The following is a 22,740-nucleotide window of genomic DNA, read 5'->3' as shown; positions in this document are numbered from 1 at the left end:
GGCGGTAATGTAATGGTGCCCCTGACAAGGCTGGTCAAGCAGTATTGGGTCCTTTTATTTTACAATGGCCTGGAATCTGATATTATCCCAATATGGATCTGGATTCCTCAAAATATGGGAGAGTCTTTATACAACTTAGGAGCTCTAGTTGCTGGAGATACTTAAATGTGGAAGTTTGCCTTCATTCTCACAAAAAATTACAATTTGAAATTCCATGTCATACTACAGACCATCATGTAACCAAAGACAGTGTGAGCCAAGTAGCATATTCCAATTTCCCTCCTTTGCTCATTCCAGAGAACATCTTCAAGATTGAGATATACTAATCTACCCAGATAGATGGTTAAAGTGTTTTCAGTATGTGGTGTTGGCTGCACAGTTCAGACTGCTCACCTTTGGGAACAGCACAGAATACTTGAATTTATCCTACTTTGTAGGAATGCGGAGTAACCAGTGGAAAATTGCTGGTACTTAGGGGCAATGGAAATTATGTTGAATAATTTATTCTTGTGTCTGTCACACACACGGTTATAGGTTGGCTGCATCTGCAAGCAACTATTCATATTTTCTAAAGGAATTAACATTCCTTTCTACTTCTGATATTTTCAAAATGTTATTGCCTTGCTTTTGTCTGTCAGAAGGACTGGGTCTACCCTATCCAATCTGTCATCGATCCACTCCTTTGTGCTGCATGCAAATCTACCATTTGCCAAAATATACAATCCTGTGCTTTTCTTTTCCATTTCTGGTTGAATAGCTTAACCATTGTTTCATCTCATGTGGTCTCTTGGTATCCAGTTCATTAATCAATATGTCCATCTTTTGTTCATGCTATATGCCCTCCCCATCTTCTTTTTGCCACAGATTTCACTGACCATGTCACATACCCTGGTTCTTTGACACAACTCTATTGCTGACTTTATCTCTTGTCATTCCACACAGCCTTCTTTGCATTGCTCTCTGGGTCACCACCTGTTTTTCCTCCTCTAACTTGTTTCAGATTATGTAACATTGCCAGTAAAGCTGTACTGTTGAAGATACCTGCTCTGACCTTCATTGGCAGCTTATCATGTTAGCATTGTTTGGTTTCTATTAAAAGCTGTCCAAGCTGCCTTGCATCTTCTTGCCCATTTACCATTTTCCAAATTATTCTACTCTACTTGTCCAAGAGATACATATTCAGTCACGTCCTCAATTTCATCTCCATTTATAACTTTTATGCACATTTCAACAACCTGAAATCTGCAGTCTGGACCAAAAAGTTTGAAAAACCCGTGGATAAAATTTTTAACTTGGACCACAACAGCCTCTCTGATTTGTCTTTGTTTCAAACTGAAGTGTCATCTCTTTCAAGCACCGAGAACATTGCTGGATCCATAGACCTAAGGCCTTAGCACAGCATGGTCTCAACGTAGACCAGTGGTTCTCAACCTGTGGGTCCTACCAGCTGCTAGGATTTCTGGGAGCTGAAGGCCAAAATATCTAGGGACCCACAGGTTGAGAACCACTGACCTAGAGTATCCTCTAGGTTGAACTCATACACCACATAAATAAAATTATGTATAGTAACAATACACTGTTCTAAACTGTCACTTTGGATACCTTTGAAGACAGAAGAAAAAATGTTTTACCAGTTGATATATCAACTGCTTATTAATCATACTTGTGAAAATATACATTTTAAGTTATTAACTGCATTTCTGGGATCCAGAACAAACTTGCTAGAAGTGCTGTGTTTGAAATCACCTATATTCACACACAAGTGCAAAATAATTTCTACTGAAAGCTATCTTTTTGTGAAATAACATTATTTTCAGTGTGAAAAAACAAATCCAGAGGCATGGTTAAAACAACAGAATGAACAAATGTTTTATTGGCATGTTCATTGTTGTAAACAGCATCTGGCATGGAAAACGTTTACCAAAACCTTTAACTAATTGATATAAATTAGATGGTATTTTTAGAATGGAAACAAAAATGAGATAAAACACTCTATAGAATGATTTGTAATTGATCTTATAATGTAGCAAAGCAAAATCTTACTTGTCTAAGTTTTGCAATGAAATCATGTTTACTGCATCAGTCTGTACCACATTTTGAACTACTGGAGAGTTTACTGGGAGGTGTTCAAAGATGTCTAACTTAAAAAATCTACATATAAAATGATGAACCAACTCCAGAAAAAACAATGTATGACTTGAAATGGTACTCAAAAATGCAAACTTGCGAGAGCTCGAAGACAAAAATGTACAAAAGTAAGTAGCTGACCCAAACAGAAACAAAATCCCAAAAAACTCATTAACAAAGAGAAATTACAAATCTAAGTACCCAGCATTGCCAAACATAAAATGAATACAAATTTAAATAGGCAGCTATACTTTTAAATGTACACAGTGAATATTGATATGTGAAAACAAACAACATAGTAATCTGATGAGTTGTAGTTCTGCCAACTCAGAAGGGCAGAGTTGTATTTACACACTGAATGGAACAGGGAAGTTACCTGCACCCATAACCTAAATAGAATTCAGTTACAACACTTCTGCAAAATGAAATGCCACCTGCTGGTATGATAACTTTTTGCTAAAAATACTTTTTTTCTTCTTCCGATGTCTTGTTCAGTGGAAGAAAAATCCAATGAGATTCTGTTAAAATTTTTAACTTTTCAGGGGTTGCGTTCTGCCAATTTCCTCACCTTTTCAGTCCACACTTATGCTTTTTAAAAAGCCAGTCACATTTACTTCAGAAATCTTCCATGAGGTAATGTGTGTATCAGTGAAACAAACAAAAGAATTCATTCATGGCCTTTGCACAGCTTTTATTATCAAGCTATGAATATCCTGTTTGAGGCTAGCTTATCTAGCTACTGCTATGTGCACACTGTCCTCGTTTTTTGCATTCTACCCTCCCCACCCCATTTTTGTATTTCTCTTTTTATTTGCACATCCCTTTTCGCTTTACAGTACATCGACTATAGTGCACAACATGATTCCGAGTCAAACAGTGACCTGACTGGGCACTGAGCTGGATTGGGCTGCAGTTTTGCCAATCAGTGCTGGTGTCTTCGCTTTACACCGAATGTCCTGCCGCAATGGCACTACACAGTAGTAGTGTACCTCTCTCACACTTAAGAAAAATACTTTCCAAGAGAAAATGCTGAAATAAATATCAGTCTTGAGTCAAATCTTTATTTGGCGCTCCGTCCAGATATATTTTTAGTGCTTTTTCTTTACGAGGGGAGTAGGTCACACGGTGTCCAGTTTTCTGAAGTCGGCTGCTTTCTTTTTTCATTAACTCATTTCTTTGTTCTTCTGTTAGTTCCACCACTTCCTCAGTTTTATCCCTAGTAATCAAACAAAACAGAATTTAAGTTATAAAATAGTACCACCCACCAATTCTCCTGTCTCACTTAGAGGCTTAAATATTTTTTCCAACCTAGTAATGAGAACCGAGTCAAGAGTTTTAAACAAATGTTTCTTCTATATAACTCTGGATACACGATTGTGACAGAGCTGGATAATATGTATAGACTGCTTTCCAAGTGGGAAGTAGCAGTTCCCATGATAAATCCAGGAACAAGCAGGTACTGTAGAGTTTGCAGTTTAGGGAACAGAAACAATTGGTGTACACAACATTTTAATGAGAACAATGATAGTTTCTGAGCTAGTGCAATAGGGAAAATCAAAGCTGCTGGATCTATAGTCCACAAAGAGTGGCCCTGCTTGTTTATTTATTATTTATCATACTTCTATCCCACTCTCTCTCACTACAAGGGGGACTCAGAGCAGCTTACAAACTGGCAAAATTCAATGCAACAATAAACATACAAAAAGCAATACATTATATAATTAACTAAAATCTTTAGTTTCTTCATTTTCCTTAAAGCCTCTTTTTAGCTACAAATCCAACTACGTGAAGCACATATTCTAAGATACTTTTTAAAAGGTGCAACTATGCCAGCACTAAAATATTAACATTATTAAAGTAAGATGATTAGGAACAAACTTAGGCTTCTTGTAAACAGGGTTAGCAAGTCCACTTGGAACATCAAGCTTAAGCAGAATGGCCCATTCCTGACTGCCCTAAATATCACTGAAAATTGTTTTTCATATTTCAAGTGCACTGTATGACTTTTAACAATCACAAAAATTATATACCTATAAAATATCACTGCTCCATCATCACAAATATAGAGAGGCCATACATTCAGTGTAGAAACCTTAGGATTCCAGTCCAAATCCTGATGGATTTCTAGAACAGATATCTCACAAGGAAATGTTCCTCTGCCCTGAAAAGAACAGATGTACATTAGCGAACAAGGATGTCTGTATGTTCATGCACATGCAAACACACACAGTATGGCCCAATCCTACTATTCAGCTCAAAAACAAGCAAGGTGAGAACATCAGTGTCAGAGCTCACTTTGCTTCCACTTATTCTCTGCCCTTCCTCTAAACACATAAATCAGCCTACTATCCATTACTGTATTATTCAGAAACAAATCTCTGGCTTAGCTGGAAGCACATGGGGTCAAATTTTTAGCCAGTCACAGATTTAACACCATGAATTGGGCAGACATGAATGGAAGGGTTCTTTCTGTTCAATTGATAGATTCTGAACTATCAGACAACTCCACTGAAGGAAGGAGGAAACCTTAATGAGCACTCCTACATACCCATTAAAATTTTTATTGACAGTTAAACAAGCTTTCAGAATTGTAAAGGACCCTTCCTCCCACCCACCCACTTTCAGGGAGTGTTTTGTGAGTGTGAAATTGACTCTCTTAGTGGAGCACTGGATAGCAGTCAGTACAGTAACAAAATTAATATCTCACCTTTGCAAACTCAATGTTTTCTAAAGAGATTCCACTAATTTCACCCAGCTGTTAAAATAAACAATCCGAGAGTCAACTTATCTGATGTAGATAAATGCAGTTTCATATTAACAAACTAGAAGAAACAAATATAGAGTAGAAAGATAAAAATAACAAGGCCAGCAAAGAACATGCCATCCTACAAGAGAATATATTACAAGCCAGAGACAGATGCCCATTCAGGTGGCCAATGAAATTAATCCACTAAACCATTTCCCACCCCTTATGCCTTGTGTCATTTACATTTTACACTTGGAAGCTGACTCTTAAGTACTCTGGGAACAGTTTTTGGTTGAAAACTCGGATGTTTTTGAAATGTAATTTTAAAAAAAACATTTAAAATTTTGTTCAAGAGAACAGCCCACTATTAGAATTTGTCTTGTCAGGATTAAGTGTCACGCGAGAACAGGACAGATAAGGTTGTAAACATAATTTTAATTACCTTTTCTTTTAATTCATCAACACTACTACTCTCCAAAACTACTTCCTGAAAAGGATCCAACTTCATCTCTGATGGCCTCCATCTTCTTGACAGAACAGCAAGCTGCGACATAGATTTCATTTTTTCTGCCCCTATGAAAATTGTAGAGGTACTATAAACACCTGCAGAATGTATACTCATCAGCTCAATGGTAACCCTCAAATGTAATTAATTTTAAACTTAAATTCCCAATTTGAACCTCTGCCTTGAAAGTAAATCTGTCATAACTAATCTGGTGATCTAAACTATGTTCTTACAGACAGATGATTGAAGGAAACATTTGTTCTTCAGAACTACCATTATATTTCAAATATTTAAGAACTGCACATTGTTCCACCAAGGCTGTAATTTTAGATACATTTAGTCAGGAGCAAACTTTCTTGAACTTGATGTATGTATTCACTTTCTAATACATACACCCATATCCATATCCATACTCATCTATCCATCCATCTATCTAAAAAGTCAGGCTTTTAAAAAACTGTTTCACTTCAGATAAAGTAGTTACCTAGTTACTACACAATAACTATAGTTAATGAATTCTAAATCATTAACTGAGCAGCATAATTACCATCAAGTATTTCAAGGAAAACCTCCCAGTTACTTGAAATATTAATATCTTCTTCATAAACATGATAATCCAAAAACACAGTTCCTGGATTTTTCCACGTTTTCTTTCGTAACCGGAATCTATAGGAACAAATGTAGAAAATGTTAATACGTAAACACAAATAATAAATTTAGTCATCATATCTACTCATTAATATTAATGTCTGATCATCAAATCTCTTGAGTTCATCATAAGGACCTAAGTGATGGATGTTCTAATGTTCCTTACCTGTCAATAGTCAAATCTAACCCACATTGCTCCCTGAGCTGAGGAAGTAATTCTTCTTTTGACTGCCGGACAGTCATTCCTTTAGCAAAAACAGAATCTAAAAGGAACTTGCAGGGCTGTGAAAACAAATTCAGAACCATTACAATTGCTAGAAAAAGATCAACTATTTTCCTCTTTCATACATCAGACCCAACTATAAAAAAGAACTACTGCCTTCACTAGTTTTCTCATGTGCCTTCGTGCCTCAAAAACTGCCCAATCCTAACACCAATGATATAGTGAGGCATGGGACGGGAGAGGCACAGTATGTCATGAAACAGGGTAGTGTGATCAACAGTAATCTGCTTTCATTGGTGAGCTTACCCATGAACCAGAATACTTCATGACCTTCAAACCTTGGTTTGATATCCTCACATGTAGGTAACCATAATCTTATTATTATAATCGGGTTTAACCCTGGCTTTTTTTTATCTTCCTTACATTTTCTAAAGAAACAGTAATCATAAGGACAACTGACACAGGGAAAATGCATTATAATTTCTGAGTTGATGGCAAGAATTTGTTCTACTGAACTTGTGCTATTTGCAGCCACTACTAGCATTTGCTCCTGAAGAGATTAGTTCCTTTTTTCTATCTTAAACAGATATTTCCCACATTATTAATTTATCTTGGGAGTGCTCTCAGTTAATTAAGATCCAATGTATCCTCCAACAGGCAAAAAGCAAAAAGCAAATGCATTTGTGGACTTCCAAACCTTACTTACCTCAGGATCATTTACCAACAGCTGATAAACTTTGACTCTGTATTCCCCCTTTTTCAGTGCTCTCCCAAGCCTAATTGTTATCTTGAGGAAGGAAAATAATAAAGAATTAGAGGGAAATTCACAGTTGACACAGTATGTAATCAGAATGTCAACCACAGAGACCATATATTTTTGACCCATGGGAAATGGCTAAACTGGAAAATTAAATAAACATCACTAAGTGAGAAAGGAACAGTGATTTCATGATTGTGATAGAACATATATCATTCCAAGAACTCTAGACACATCAATTCCTTTACAAATTTGAGACTAACTGAGCATTTCAAGTCGAGATTAAACTTCTATGAAGTAGTACAGTAGGATCCAGAAAAGGTGAGATTCTACTTGTGTGACCAATTGTCTCTTGGCTCCTCACATCAATCGTATCTCCAGAAAAACCCTCTCTATATGCCAAACCAGTTACTGATACCTTGGAAGGCACTTGGGGTGTGTGTGTGTGTGTGTGTGTGTGTGTGTGTGCAGGGAATGTGACCCTCCAAGGTCTTCTGGAGGACTAATGAAGCCCCCTAGTCTTCCACAGTTGCCCATTCTGGGTCAAAGGAAACTCTGGAATGCTATCTGATGTGGTACCAATCACGGCAGAACAACTATGAAATTGAGAGTTGTCTTCACATGCAGAAGTGCTATTTTCCTTCACACAAAGACATCTTTGCCATCCAAGATACTACAAGTAACAAAGAAGGCTAGCCAATCTTTTGGTCAATGTTTTCTATACAAAATTGATTTGTATAATTCATCTACCTCTCTTAGAAAGCAGCATAGCCAAGCAAGACAAGTCACAATTTTGTAATGTTACATTTGTAAGATATAATTTTAATACAGATACTGAGCCCCTATGTTAAAAATCTATCTCATTTGCAATATTTGGAGTCATAGAACACGCTTTTCAATACTCAGTAGCATATTTGCTAACCTTGTTGTCATCTGAAAAGGAAGAAAGTGTTTCATTTAGTCGAACACTTTCAAATTCTTGATTGCTGGCACAAACTCGAAACACCTTAAACTGAGAGGAAGGAACTCCAACAAATGGCTCCAGGTGTTGTTTGAAGGCAGAAAGTGTAATTCTTTTATCAACATGAATCAACAACCCTGGGAGGGGGGGGGGGAGGAGGAAAGAAATACCAACATTTATAGTAGTCATCTGTGTTAAGTAAACATCCTTTATAAGCAGCCCAAAATTACCAAAATGAAATGTGGATGTAACTGCTGCATTGATACCAATTGAAGGGGCAATTATTTTATTCCTGACTGTAAGGTTACAAGGAAGGCTACTCTGGAGACTTTGTTGCTGGGAAAGAAGAGCTCTTCCACAGTTGACACAGTATGTAATGAACGGCTTCAATGAACGGCTTCAATGAAATAATGGACCTTACAGTTGACTTTACAGTGCTCTCATCAAACAGTGCTATCATTGCTGTTTCTAACATGTACACCACTTTGATAAATACAGGTTCTAAGCGGCAAGGCTCGGCAAGGCTGATATAACTAAGGAATTAAGACCCCAACAGTATGAACATTCAAGTCTGTGTATCTTCTCTCTTGCCATCAAACAAAGGTACAGAGATCTGAGAATAAAATTTCTTAAGACTACCGATGATCTAAACTTGCCATCTCCCAGTCACAGCTCAGAACTTGGATACAATTAGACGGAAAGATATTCAAATTAGCATCTGCTCTGACTTTTTAATACTAATATTTATTTATTTATTTATATTGACAAAAATTATTGGTTCAACTGACATGAAATACTACAAGGTGAGCTTTTTCCAATTACTTAAGTCAATCAGAGATGAAGAACTTGTGAGCATGACATCATTTGTCGTCTGCTGTGAATTGCAATAACGTATGGATAAAGAAAGTTAAACTACAACAGTGAAACAAGCAAGCAAAAATATATCAATAGTCTACCATATATATTACTTCCCAGAACAATTTCTCACAAAAGACACTGCTGATAGTTTTATCATCTATGGATCAGCATGTATCATTTTCAGAAGGTGGGTTACCCAAGTATGTAGGGTATTTCTGAGACTTTCCAACAACAAGAAAAAAAATCACCTCCTTCTGTGAATGAATTCCAACCAAAGATAGGCCTTTGAAGTACAGAACAGGACTTCTGTCCTTTCAACAGTGGAGCAGAGGAGAGGATTTCAGACGGTGTTGTCTGTCACATACTGAACACACCCTGAAATTCCCTCTTCTGCAACACTACTAAAAAGACAAGAGCTCCAGCTGTTATTTCACCTGGCAACCCTATCTACAGGAAACTTGTATGCTCTAGCACACTTTACATATCAATAAGTGCCTTTTTGTCCTGTAACTTGTTTGCCTGTGTTTATAAATTTAGATATTCTGCTGAAATGTATACAAATATAAATAAAGTATGTATACTTCTAGATTCAAGTCATACACATTGCTTTTCTTCATACATACATTTCTGCCCTTCTCCTGCACCTTCTTCTGCAATGTAGGGTTCTGCCTTGAAGTACATATACTGTGTTTCTCCCCTGCTCTTCCCACTTTCATCATATTCACTGTCAGTTCCAGAATCCTCTTCAGCTGTATCCCAAGTCTCCTTTTTTCCTTCATTGGCTTTGGATCTTCTGCTGCTTGTGATGCTGTGTGAGTCAAGTCCATTCGCCAAGGGCATTGGGGCATTGTCTACATTGCACAATGTGTCACTGCTGTGGCTGGAACTGAGGATATCACTGTCCACTGAACTAGTACTTCTATCATTGTTCAGATCAGAATCTGATCTCTCCTCTGACTGGAAATTATCTGGATCAGAAACCTGAATTTGGTTTTCAAGTTCTCGATTTTCTGTTGACGTTGATGAATCGATCTCATTTGAAGGTGATTCAATGTGCTCAAAGTCACTTGCCTCAGTACTCTTGCTGCTGTCCCCATTATCCCCTTCTTGCTGTTGCTGCTGCAGAGACAAAGTTTTCAGTTTTTCAGTGCTCTCTTCTAGAATAGCTTCAACTGATTTCATATTACCTAAAGAGCCTTTCACTCTTTTACAAATTTCATCCAAATTGCCAGAATCTCCACTGGCTTTCTGAAAAACTGTCCTTCTGATCTGTGTTCCAGGAGACTGCTCTGGTAATGAAACATACAGTCTAATTGTATTTGCATGACGATCCAGGAGTTTCCACAACTGGGAATCTGGAAATGCCAGCTGTCGATCCTGTGACTCTGAACTTTCAATAAATACCTAAAATATAAACACAAACATCAATACACAAGAAAACCTCTTTAATTTCCTATGAAAATTGCCTAAAGAGTATCCAGACATGCAAAATTAAATAGATTTGTCAGTTATATTTCCCTAGAGAACACATTTAGGATCTGGGCTCCACTGTTGCTAAAATTCAGAAAATCGTTGCACTCTGTAAACCAGGGGTCCTCAAACTTTTTAAACAGAGGGCCAGGTCACAGTCCCTCAAACTGTTGGAGGGCCAGATTATAATTTGGAAAAACATGAATGATGCACACTGCACATATTTTATTTGTAGTGCAAAAACCATTTAAAAACAATACAATAATTAAAATGAAGAATAATTTAACAAATATAAATTTATTTATTATTTCAATGGAAAGTGTGGGCCTGATTTTGGCTGATGAGATAGGATTTTTGTTGTTTTGTTGTGCGCTTTTGAGTTGTTACAGACTTAGGTTGACCCTGAGCGAGGGCCGGGTAAATGACCTTGGAGGGCCACATCCGGCCCCCAGGCCTTAGTTTGAGGACCCCTGCTGTAAACCATTGCCTATTATTATTGCAATAATATCAATAAAATAAATTATACTTTAAATATCTTAACATAGAGTGGATTCTTTCTTTTTTTAAAAAACAGTATTAGCACATGCATTTTCTAGAACAAACAGGATTGAAAAATATCTTACTTTATTGCTCCTAAAAAAGCCTTCAGCTTTAAGTGTTTTGTTGGCCACACTGAGAAGACGCAAGTCATTGTAGCAACGTTCCAACACTACTCGCATTGTTTCAGCAGGCAAATGTATAGCCTAGAACAGAAGGAAAAGAGCCACCCTTTATTTCGGAGAACTGCATGTCCGTGTTTCCTTGGGGAGGAGGGAAGGATAGCACGGGAGACCAAATCAGCCATAGTATCTTATAGAATGACATGACCAACTTACCTTTGAAATTAGATGCTTGAATTCTGTGACTGTCTGGTTCAAATAAGCACGAACACTAATAGGAGGAGCTACAGTTTCTTGCCTCAGATCAACAACATGAACTTTTACCATTACTTCTGCCAGAATAAAAAATAAACATTACATGTGAAGTTACATTAATTGAAAAGAAGTGTATAATCTTCAACAATTGCTTCAGCTATTTAATAATTAACTAATTTATACCTTTTCAGATAAGCACATGTGTTGTGTAAACTCAAGTTGTTTCCAATTTCTGGCGTCCCTAAGATGAACCTATTGTGGGGTTTTCTTGGCAAGGTTTTTTCAGATGGGTTTGCCTTTGCCTTCCTCTGAGGCTGAGAGAGTGTGCTCTGCTCAAGGTCACCCAATACGGCTCCATGGCTGAGCTAGGATTTAAAGCTCCGTCTCCAGCGCGGAAATTGCTATACCACTCTGGCTCTCACAATGATATGCTTAGTGAATATTGAAAAAGTAATTGGAGTCGTGTGATTTAGAGATCTTTAACAAGAAATTTCTGTTCCCTATACATAAGTTGTGCAATTTTATAACACCATACATACCACCAGGCTTGTAACACTGGAAAGCTTGATCTGGTCGCCTTGTCTCCAGAAGAAGATCAAACATATATGTTGACTTAACACCTCCAAGCAAGATTCCCATTGGTGTCTCCTCTTCTCCTTCATACGATCGTTCCAAATAATCATGGAACTCATCATATTTAACCAGACGGCAACAGTTCAGAGGAACTGCCTCTTCTAAATCTATTATCTAAAGTCAATATAAAGATGAAAAATAATTTATCAAGATGCTTATTATTTCTTAAGTTACTGATCAAAACAACAAATGCTGCCATTATTTCCAGCTTTACAATTGAACAAATAGTTCTAGCTATCTTGTTTATTAAAGACAATAAAATGGAATGCATTTTTACAAAAGTGTCAAAAGATAGCTGATTTAATAATGAAGACTGCTGAGATTATGTCTTCATTTTTGCAGACATCTTCATCATAACATTTGCTGTGGTTTACTGAAGGCATTGGGCCCCCCTGATGGTGCAGTGGGCTAAACTGCCGAGCAGCTAAACTTGCTGTCCGAAACATTGCTGGTTCAAATCCAGGGAGCGGGGTGAGCTCCCCCTGTTAGCCCTAGCTTCTTCCAACTTAGAAGTTTGAAATCATGCAAATTTGAGTAGATCAATAGGTTCTGCTTCTACGGGAAGGTAATGGTGCTCCATGCAGTCATGCTGACCACATGCCCTTAGAGGTATCTATGGGCAATGTCGGCTCTTTGGCTTAGAAATGGAGATGAGCACCACCCCCAGAGTTGGACACGACTAAACTTAATGTCAGGAAAACCTTTACCTTTACTGAAGATAACACTCATGTATTGCTTATCTCAAACAACTGAGAACTGAAAAAAATCACAGCATAGATCAAAAGAGCCCAATAAATGTGTGAGAAACACTTCCATGACCAAATGGGTCTTTTAATCAAATTCCTTCCCCCTATCTACATAGCATTTTGCTATGAAGATTCAACTTCTTAGATTTTCAGGAGGTACCAAAAAAAAAAAAGAAAAGGTAGACTAAATCACACTTGATGGACTTGTAGACCAGAACCTTGCTTGCGACATGTGCTAGACCAGTATGTCTACTTTTTCACTTCTTTTGGAAAGAATATCCAGTGCCTCTTTGTGTAACTCCTGCAACCACCGTTAGTCAGTTGCAAGGCAGAACTATATGGCCAATAACTGACCAGGGAATGGGTGGATCCCAGGCATCCTGTGATGCCAGCTGTTCAGGGAGATACAGTGAAAACCCATTGCTTTTCTGGACTTCTATCAAGTATGCTGGAGGTCCTGGAAAATGAAAGTATCATTTTCATGAGTACAAACATATACTGTCCACTGACTGGTATGGAGGGAGGATGTGCACCATATTGCCATCTAACTACATCATTCAACTAGAAGTTATGAAGTACAGCAGAGACTGCTAGAATTTGGTAGAGATTTACATACTGTTAACTCTCAGACATAATCCTGACCACAGGGACTAGTTTTGTGGTCCTTGTGATCCTAACCAATATCTCATTTATCATGTATTACTTGATTACTTTACCTTATAAGCTATCTCCACAGCTTCTTTCAGTGTCTTGTCCTTGTGAACTTCTAGTTTGTTCTCCATCATTATTTGCTTTACAGGATGCATACAAAACAGTTTTATCTGTGCAGCCATGGATAAAAGGGGGAAAGTCAAAGATTTTTTTAAAACACCAAGAAGGCACAAATATTATGTTGAATACAGCCTGTGCAAACATTCTAGTCAAGTATCTAATAGTTCCCAAGAAAAACAAAATAAAAACAAAAGAATAGCTAAACACACCTTATGCTTTATATATGTCAAAGAACCTTTCTTATATATCACAACCTACCAACACCATTGTTATGTCAACAGTGGTTCTACTTGAAAGATAAGGTCTAGAATTCACAAAGAGTACAATCGGACAATCAGAAAAACGATAACTACATTATATTATCCCATAACTGATTTCCCCTTTCTTCATACATAAACTGGTACCTAGGTTTTTCATTACAGAAACTCCTTTAATGACAACTTGATTTCCAATAGCGGTGGTGCTCTGAGTGGTCATTTGTAAAATCATATATATGAATATTTGTGCAGTGTATACTTTGAAATCCTCTAGAACTGAGTGGTCATTTTGGTGATAGGCTTTCTCTTACATGAGTATGCTTTAGTGTGGTTCCCTTTTGCTCCCCCCCCCCCCCCATTCTGGGTTTACTACACAATTTTGATCCTGACTAGAATCCTCAGGAAACTTAAAAAAAATTTTTTAGAACTCTAAAGACATGTCCAGTTTAAGGGGTGCTTGGAGTTCGGTCTTTAGCAAAGCCTTAGCAGAAGTTAGGAACGATTGTTTTGAGGTAATATAAACTGCTAATATCAACGAGAACTGCTAGAGAAATTTCAATGGTCTGGAGCAATAGCCTTGAGAATTTGTAGTACTTTGGCCTGGAAGCCCTAAAGCCCTATTATAACAAACTTGGTAGGAGAGAGGGTGGGATAATAGCTTCTGGAGTTTGCAAGAGTTAACCTTGTATTCTCTTTGACCCAAAAAGCAATTAATGTGATCATCAGTTTGAGGAATCCCATTGCCCTACAAGAAATAGTCTGTGGTGCCATGGGACCATAAATGCATGGATCAAGTGGGGGGGAAAGCTTCACCAATGACAGAATGAAATGAAAAAAAAGAGGAAATCAAGAAAAAGAAAACAGAAAGAAAGATACTAAGAAATAAACCATAATGAAAACAATTAAAGTCCATGGACACAAGTTGACTTTGATGGAGCTATTAGAGCAGATGAAAAGGCACTGAATGCAACTGGGCAACAACATGTGCAGGATAGGGGAGGGAGCTTACCACAAAAAAGACTACTTGGCTCTATAAGTTTCCAAAAATGCACAGTGCATGCGCATGTACTTTAGTATGTGAGTCACAGATTATCATAATGAAGAAACACAGCTCCCTGGTTTACACACCTGCAGTTCTCTTAACAAAGCCAGTTATGTGCGTGGAGGACAGAAGGGACAACAAAGAGCACATGGGCATACAGCGTTTTCTCAGATTGAGAAAGTTTTTTTTTACTGAAGCACAATTAGTAATAATTTGCTAGCATAATGAAGTGAAAACAGGCAGACAACTGAAATAGCCATCAGCTCTGAATAAATTATATATTTTAGTATACAGATATCCTGCATTATAGGTTGAACATCCATTATTCAGAATTCTGAAATCCAAAATACTCCAAAATCGTCCATATAGATGAATGAGATTGTGACATTTTTGCTTTCTGATTCAGTGTATACAAACATTGCTTCATGCCCAAAATTATTAAAAATATGGTGTATAAAATTAATATCTGACTATATGTATAAAGGATTTATAAAACATAAATTCTGTGTTTAGACCCAATCCCATCTCCAAGGTATTAATTATGTATAAATGTGCAAATACATTTAATTCCAAAATCTAAGAAAATTAGAAATCCAAAACATTTCTGATTCCAAGCTTTTCAAGGAAAAAATATTCAGCCTGAATACACAGAAACATCTCTTCATTTTATTATGAGTGGAAAGTCTGTTATGATAAAACAAGCCAAAACAAACCTTGCAGGTATTACGCTCTATTTCCCGTTGCCTCTTTTCTTGTTCTTCTAATTCTTTTTCTTTTTCTACCAGTTTCTTAATATGCTCTGGATATTCATTTACTTCTAGGAACTCTTTGAATAGAAGGAAGAAAAAAAGTTTCTCTTTTTGGAACATTCACTATTCCCATTGACTTATAATCAATTATTCCACTAAAAAGAGTTCTGAGTACTTACATATGGTTTTCCTGAAATTACTCAATCTAATGGTACTCGGGCACAAAACTTTAGCAGCAGGTTTGTATTATGTGCCTAGACCTCTTCTTGAAATTTACTATCAATAATTAGTATGTAAATTGGATTTGCTGTATTATTCATTAAAATTGTTAAGAAACTATGAAAGGTTGAATTTGTAGAAGTGGGTGTGCATGCTGAAGTACTTGTGCACATAAAAATACATTGAAAAACAATGTTTTGGCTCCTTTTAACTTCCAATCAAAATTAATTCACTACCATATAAATTAAATTACTCTTCCATTCTATTTCTTTCTCCCAAAGAAGACTTTTTGTCTTATTAAGGAGCTTGGGATTTTTTAAATAACTCTATTGTATTTTAAAAGCAGGGTTAAATTGTGTACTTTGCAAATAGGTACTTACTTGCATTTCTCATTGTATCCTTCATTCTATATATAAGCATATATGCATTTGTAGAGCTATTGAAGAAAATATTTTTGAAAAAGAGTCAGTATCTGTATTAAATATACTTCAATATATCTGCACAACATATCCAAACTAAACATGTATATATTAATTATGTCTTAGTAATGACACTACTTAAAAGTTCATTGCAGCTCAGCACTGAATAGGCACAGAAATGTGTAATTTATCAGAAGATACTGAAAAACCAGTTATCCATCACTCAGATTATAACATTCATCCAATAAAGGTGTTCATCATCTGGACTATATATACTACAACTATTAATGTTTCCTTACCTTGCAAAAGCACTGGAATAGTATCCTCTACTTCCAGATGTCCCACCATATGTTTTCTTTATGTCTTCATGAGTTATCTAGTTTGATGATTTAAGAAAACACATACCTTTTACTTATAGAAGTATCAGAAAACACACAAGCTGTAGACCAAAACTATGTTTCTATTTGTGAAGTCTTCCTTTAACTATAGAGCAACATGAGGGATAAAGTGAGAATTCTACATCCTGTACAACACATGCAAAACTGAACAAGTTGCTAGATCTAGCTACTCCCATACTCCATTTGGGATTTAGCTTTGTAGTACACCCACATATATCAAAACCAATATACTGCAAAATATATTGATTTTGACATATGTGGGTATACAGACAGTCCCCAAGTTACAAACATTTGACTTGCAAATGACTCATAGTTAAGAATGGGGGTGGGACAACAGGAAGTGAGAGAAATCTATCCCTCAGAAGGGAAATTCACTCCTGGAAGTTATTATCATAAGGAAAAGGTGTCCCAACTGAAGCTTTATTACAAATCCTTGTTTCCCCAATAAACCAAAATCCAACTATCACAAGGACAGAAAATGAGGTGAAATCTTCTGACCAGGAGCACAGACAGCAAAACAAACACTATAGGGCTGTTAACCCTTAAGTCTTATTTTTTCCTTAAAGATTGGTTACATTTCTGGCTTGGCTACAGCTGGCTGAGCAACAATTGTAATGACTCATGAGAATTGTCAATTAAGAGACCTTGGACTGGAACTCTGGACTATGATTTGGATTTGTGGACTCAGACTTGGTTGTGTTACTATTTTAAGGGCCAATATTTTAAATGTATTTTTATGGCATTTTAATGTATTTTACTGCAGTTGACCTGTTTATGTTATTTTTTGTGCTTTAACTGTTTCTTTGTTGGCATTTAATGACTGCCAATTGTAAGCCGCCCTGAGTCCCCCTTTGGGGGTTGAGAAGAATGGGATACAAATGCTCTAAAATAAATAAATAAATACATTTATGTTAAATAACTTTCACTATGCCAGTAGCCTATTCTTTCTTGTTCATAGCTTATGCTCCCTCCTGCCATCCGCAAAATCAACACCAATCAGAACTGAGTTAGCTTGTACTAATTGCAATGTAACTTACCTTGCTAACATGTTGATCATTGAAACTGTACCACTGGTCATCACTAAACGATTTAATGCATGCATAATAATGGCCGCCAGCTGCACTTCCCGAATGAACCATAACAGAAAACAATTCATATAATAATGAATTCTGTGAAATTGAGAGAAAAATGTATTGGTTAGAAATGCTTATGGTTATACATATATGTATCATTTTCCACAATTCTGTAACAAAGCATTTTAATAATAATATTCAGGGGAAAGACTGGAGGTTTTTCACCTTACATAGCAACAGTGCACCATAAAGTTGTCATTTAAATTTATCACAGTCCCTTTTAGGAATACCTGCACAATTCTATTTCCTCTTACAACTCATAAGATATTAAGTCAGGATAGATATTTGCGCAGTCTGAAAGGAGTGGACAACTCATTTATAAAATTTCACAGATAGCAATCCAGTCAGTTGTGGACCATTATTATGAATTTACAATGCAATTTTCAGGTCAACAACCAGTTTTATGAAGGAATTATGTCCTCTTCCATAACAGGCTAGAATATCTTAAGGCAATATGTTCACATCCAATCTTCCCCCTTGCATTATGTGAAATGACTGGTGGCTAGGAAAGAGCTTTCTTACAGATCATATTGTTAATGACTTCAATATTCACACACTACACAGTTCATGTTTCTTTTAGAGTATCAGTAAAATTAGCTTGGTCTATTTCCCAATCACTGTACCCTTGACCTGAAGATGTGTATTCAGTGAACACAGGGTAAAACCACTTTATAACTGTTAGTTTTCTTAATTTCTCTCAGACTTAATTAGACTTACCTTACACTGTAAAAGTTTACACAGACTTGGAATTTTCTTATTTTGGCAATGTGCTTTTTTATTGATAGCACAACATAATTCCATCAATACAACTTATGTACATCTCAAAATATTTCAAAGACTGATGGAACAAATATCACAATCATGTTTTTAAGCACGGCAGCCATATAACCATTGTGAAAATGTACCTTTTCATTGGCAGCTTTAGAGATTCTTTCAACAGTACTATTGCTTTCAAGACATATCCCTTCATCAACTCCATCATCATTAGAAAAATCATTGCTCATCTGATCGCTGTGACAACTGCCTTCATTCTCTGCTCCACTGTCAGTGCAACTCTCTGTTTGAGGAGACTTCTTAAAACAAGTCAAAAGAATTAGTCTGCAGAATTAGCAATGACCTGTTCACACAGTGAACTTTGTATACTAGTGTACAAATGCAGTTCAACTCCAACATGAGTAATTCCCAATCCAGTTCAAGTATTGCTTGATTCTCCTGGAAGAATCCCCACATTTACCTTCATCTATGATGAGGCACATACACAGAAAGACAGCAAATGGGCATTTCAGAGAATAGACAAGTTTGCATCTTCATCACATTCACTGCAACGGCTCTCTGCCCTAACTGCACCCATGGCAATACATGTTCACATATAGGATACTGGGAAAGAGTGCCATACAGAGACCAGTTAGAACCTACTGTCTAATGCTAACATTTAATATTTCAATTTGCTTGGCCAAAGAGTATTTAAAATTAAAATAAGCAATACTACACAGAATGACTAAGAAACCCAGGAGTAGGAAGAAAGCAGATTAAAATTTTCTATTATTATCGGGAATAATTCTGCAATGGTTATTTGTTCCAATGATTTTACGAAACCAACAAACAGCCACTTCTAATGCAAGCCAGAAATGGATCTGTGTGTGAGTAATGAAACTCATTCTTTTTTCTGAACATGGGAAAGGGGGCACCCTCTTCGTCACTTCTAAGTGTATGTCTACATACCTAAGCCACTACTTTGTACCAGATTCTCTACCTGGAAGATCTCATCATTCCAGTACAATACAAATTGAAGTTCACAACCCGGGGTTGGCCCATTCCTGGTTTAGTAGGCCTTGGCCACCCTTTGTTTCAAATGTTAACATTTTTTTTAAGTAATGGGTTTTCTGTAAGTAAAAAATGCATTTGCCTCTATTTTAAAACCCACAAAGTAACCATGTAACCAAATATTTTGCAAATCTAGAAAAAATTCCATTGTTTGCACTACCTGCATTTGGAAAGCCACTGCCCAGAAAATTCACAAATTAGAGCACCAAATTTGAGCTACCATTTAATACAAGAGAATGTAAATCACAGGAAATCAAAAAAGTCATAGAAACAAATTCAAACTGATTTATGCATGATACCCTTGCCAACAAAGTTACATTTAAAGAGCTATTAAAGATTGTCCTTTTTTTAAAAAAACCCCACAAAAACCCAGCAGTATATTCATAATTACCTCATCTTCAATATCAATGAATGAGCCCATATCTAGCTCTTCAGGAAATGTCATGCGATCGTTAAGTTTTATCCTATGCATGGTGGTATAATCAAAGTCAAATCTCTTTAGCTGTAAGGTTAGTAGATATGGAAAATGTAAGAATCGTAAGCCCTGGAAAACACAAAAGCAATCCCATAGGCAATGATGAAGTTCATACAGGTGCTAAATGCACAATCATTCCACAGTGGTCTCAAAAGTTTGTTTATTTACCTTTCTAGCATCACATTTCTTCTTACACCGTTCACAGAAATACTGATTAGGGCCATCAAGGATTTCAGGTTGTATGAAAGCATGTAGCGCTTCCTCCTAATTAAATAAAAAAGAGAGTTTAATACTGATTATATGAACAGCTTGGAATCAAAGTATCTTAAATTCTATAGCTGAAGAAAAGACTAAAAATGCACAACAAATGTATTGTGCAACGGAAAAATACCAATTAATTTTGTTGGCTTTTTGCCTTAGGTATGCAGTTAAATCATGATCAATAATAACACATTGGATTTTACTATGTGGTTGATGGTTCCATCAAGGTTAAGATTTTGTGAACAACCTCAAGCAAAATCAGTCTGTTATCTTGCACATCACATTAAGTCATGAGCTACTGTCAGTCACAAAGGTAAATCAGTTTCACAACCTTACTCTTTCAAAGAGAGATGGCTTTGTTCCTTCAGGAACAAATCCAATATTTAGATACAGGATATAGTTTAAAAGATACAGTTCTGTCCTATGGTTCCTGAAGCATATCCCATAGCAATCTGAAAATTTTATGTTTTCAGTTCTCCACATGGGTTATGTGTGCACATAAGTCCCATTAAAAATGACATACACATTTCAATGTACAAAATGCCTAGAGCATGGCTGTATGCATTGCTTCACATTTTAAAAAATATATGTATATGTTCCATGTAAGAACACGTATATAGGCAATTTGCTATGAAAGATATCAGAAGTTAATTTCATTGGCATGAACATAACCACACATGAGGCTGCCCACTGGATTTCTGCCCTATTCCAGCATATCTCTCCTAGTTAATAGAAGGAGGGCTGCTAGTTTTGCAGTTTGTCCATGACAGATACAATTATAACTCAATCTTTCTTTAAGTAGTGATGTCAACAGAATGAGTAATCTAAAGAAGAGAATAACACAGCTAGTCACTGTGGCTTGCTTCTCACCAATTAAAGGCCAAACCGTGAACAATATTAGGGCTAGTATCTTGTGCAGACAGAGAATTCCTACTGTTAAAAATTCTATTTGTAAGTCCTTTTTGGTTCAGTTATGTCTAAAGTCTGAAATTCTGAAAAAAATTGTTTCAAGCCATCACTAGTTAAATTATAGTAAGAACATGCTATAGTTGTATCATAACCTACAAACAATGCACACCTTTTGGCAGTTTGCTATGACAGAAATATAGTTTCTGCCTCATTACAATAATCCCTTAGAGCTTGAGCTTTTCCATTCAGGCACTAGATCACAGTGAGCAAATCAAGAGAACATGTCCAGTCATCTTAAAGGCATAGGTATTGCTAATGGATTATGTGTCCACTTCTTCATAAATTGTTGTAAAATATTGTGGATTGCAACCACCACTGTATGGTCACAAGACAACATCCATGAGCTGGTGATGGCTCTGCAACTTTGGGAACTCTGTTCAAAGCTGACTGGTACTTCTTTCAACATCCAGATGGGGAAACTTTGCCAATAGAGACAGGAAAATATGACTCTGCTGAATTTCTCCGATCCCACTGTCTTGATTTGGCAAGAGGAGCAGAACTGCAGTGTTTTTCTCACCTGCAGCAATGCTTCCAAAATGATGTAATCTGAAATGTTTATTCTGTCCTACAGCACTAAGAAAGTTCTATTGCTGAATTTTTCAATACATGCAAGAAGCTCATTTGGAATTAGCATCATTAATATCGTGATTACACCTAGGAATATTTCTGTTTTGACATCTGATTCACTACAAGTGGTAAACTGATTACAGGAATCCGCAGTAGGCTGGATGAGGGTTAAAACATATAAAGTTCAGTCAAAAGTAGACTGTTCTACTACTTAGGGAGATTAGATACAATCTACAGTACTTTGGATGGGACAGCATCCCTTCCAATGGATGTGATAAGTGTGCAGGCATTCCTGGGTCCAACTTTGCTACTAAAGGTTCAAATTACTTTATAATTTGGAGCACCTATTACTACTTTATGCAGGTATAGATATCTAGATAGACATCTAGATAGGGATAGAATTGCTGCAGCTATTCAAGTTCTGGAAACTTCCACTTCCTTTAAAAAAAAAACCCTGAAAATATTAGGTTACTAGTATTTGTTTCAGAATGATGCAAGATCATCATATAGCTACCTGACTGCTGTTCCCAGTTCCCAAATGAGTTCTAAGTACTCTTAGGACTTGAACTTTGAAAGAAGCTTTAAAAAGTTGCAGAATACAGATCATTTTCACATAACAGGTCCAGGACTGTAGGGTAGTAATATGCCAAGCACACATCACTTTCAACTTAGTGGGAAGGCCTATCATGACATAGCCTCCTACCTTGCTTGCCTGTTTCAAATTCCTTTGAGGGATGTGAAAGAAACTAATACATTTCTGGAAATACACCAGTACAAAAAAATAACCTAAGATGCAAAAGGATAGAAGCAGCTTGTCTTCCGTTTTCAAATGCCCAAGATGATCATAAAAATGAAATAGCTGAAGAAACAGAAAAGTCCATACATACAGGATTATTCTGAAATTTAAACTGTTTAGATCTAGAGATTAATGAAGAAAAAGTATTTACTGCCTTGGGTTCCAGTCCAAAAGTCTTTTGAAGATCTGTGCTTTCTCTGTGCCATACTAGTGCCATGTAAGGAGTGTTAAAAAGTAAGCATTACATATTTCTATCTTTCCCATTCCATTCT

At 36.5% G+C, this 22,740-nt stretch overlaps 1 protein-coding gene across 3 annotated transcripts in view; it reads right to left on the bottom strand.

Annotated features, from left to right (window-relative positions):
* Window positions 1-1,844: 1,844 nt before the first annotated feature.
* The window catches only part of USP47 (ubiquitin specific peptidase 47), a 58,210-nt gene continuing 37,314 nt past the window's right edge, over window positions 1,845-22,740 (bottom strand). For 2 of the 3 annotated variants that reach the window (XM_060766883.2, XM_060766894.2), the window contains 20 exons: window positions 20,044-20,139; window positions 19,792-19,944; window positions 18,482-18,649; window positions 17,481-17,612; window positions 16,345-16,421; window positions 16,007-16,062; window positions 15,372-15,484; window positions 13,305-13,409; window positions 11,749-11,956; window positions 11,171-11,286; window positions 10,919-11,038; window positions 9,449-10,229; window positions 7,929-8,104; window positions 6,956-7,036; window positions 6,193-6,308; window positions 5,926-6,044; window positions 5,316-5,446; window positions 4,835-4,882; window positions 4,158-4,288; window positions 1,845-3,343 (listed from right to left, as the gene is read on the bottom strand). In XM_060766883.2, coding sequence (XP_060622866.2) covers window positions 3,169-3,343; window positions 4,158-4,288; window positions 4,835-4,882; window positions 5,316-5,446; window positions 5,926-6,044; window positions 6,193-6,308; window positions 6,956-7,036; window positions 7,929-8,104; window positions 9,449-10,229; window positions 10,919-11,038; window positions 11,171-11,286; window positions 11,749-11,956; window positions 13,305-13,409; window positions 15,372-15,484; window positions 16,007-16,062; window positions 16,345-16,421; window positions 17,481-17,612; window positions 18,482-18,649; window positions 19,792-19,944; window positions 20,044-20,139 — 3,102 coding nt within the window. In that variant the 3' untranslated portion in view covers window positions 1,845-3,168. The remainder of the gene's footprint in view (window positions 3,344-4,157; window positions 4,289-4,834; window positions 4,883-5,315; window positions 5,447-5,925; window positions 6,045-6,192; window positions 6,309-6,955; window positions 7,037-7,928; window positions 8,105-9,448; window positions 10,230-10,918; window positions 11,039-11,170; window positions 11,287-11,748; window positions 11,957-13,304; window positions 13,410-15,371; window positions 15,485-16,006; window positions 16,063-16,344; window positions 16,422-17,480; window positions 17,613-18,481; window positions 18,650-19,791; window positions 19,945-20,043; window positions 20,140-22,740) is intronic. The other variant, XM_060766889.2, reaches the window with a different exon arrangement.

This window comes from Anolis sagrei, chromosome 1 (assembly GCF_037176765.1).
Source record: "Anolis sagrei isolate rAnoSag1 chromosome 1, rAnoSag1.mat, whole genome shotgun sequence".
In the NCBI taxonomy this organism is placed as follows: Eukaryota; Metazoa; Chordata; class Lepidosauria; order Squamata; family Dactyloidae; genus Anolis; species Anolis sagrei.
This window is presented reverse-complemented; position numbering and strand designations above follow the sequence as displayed.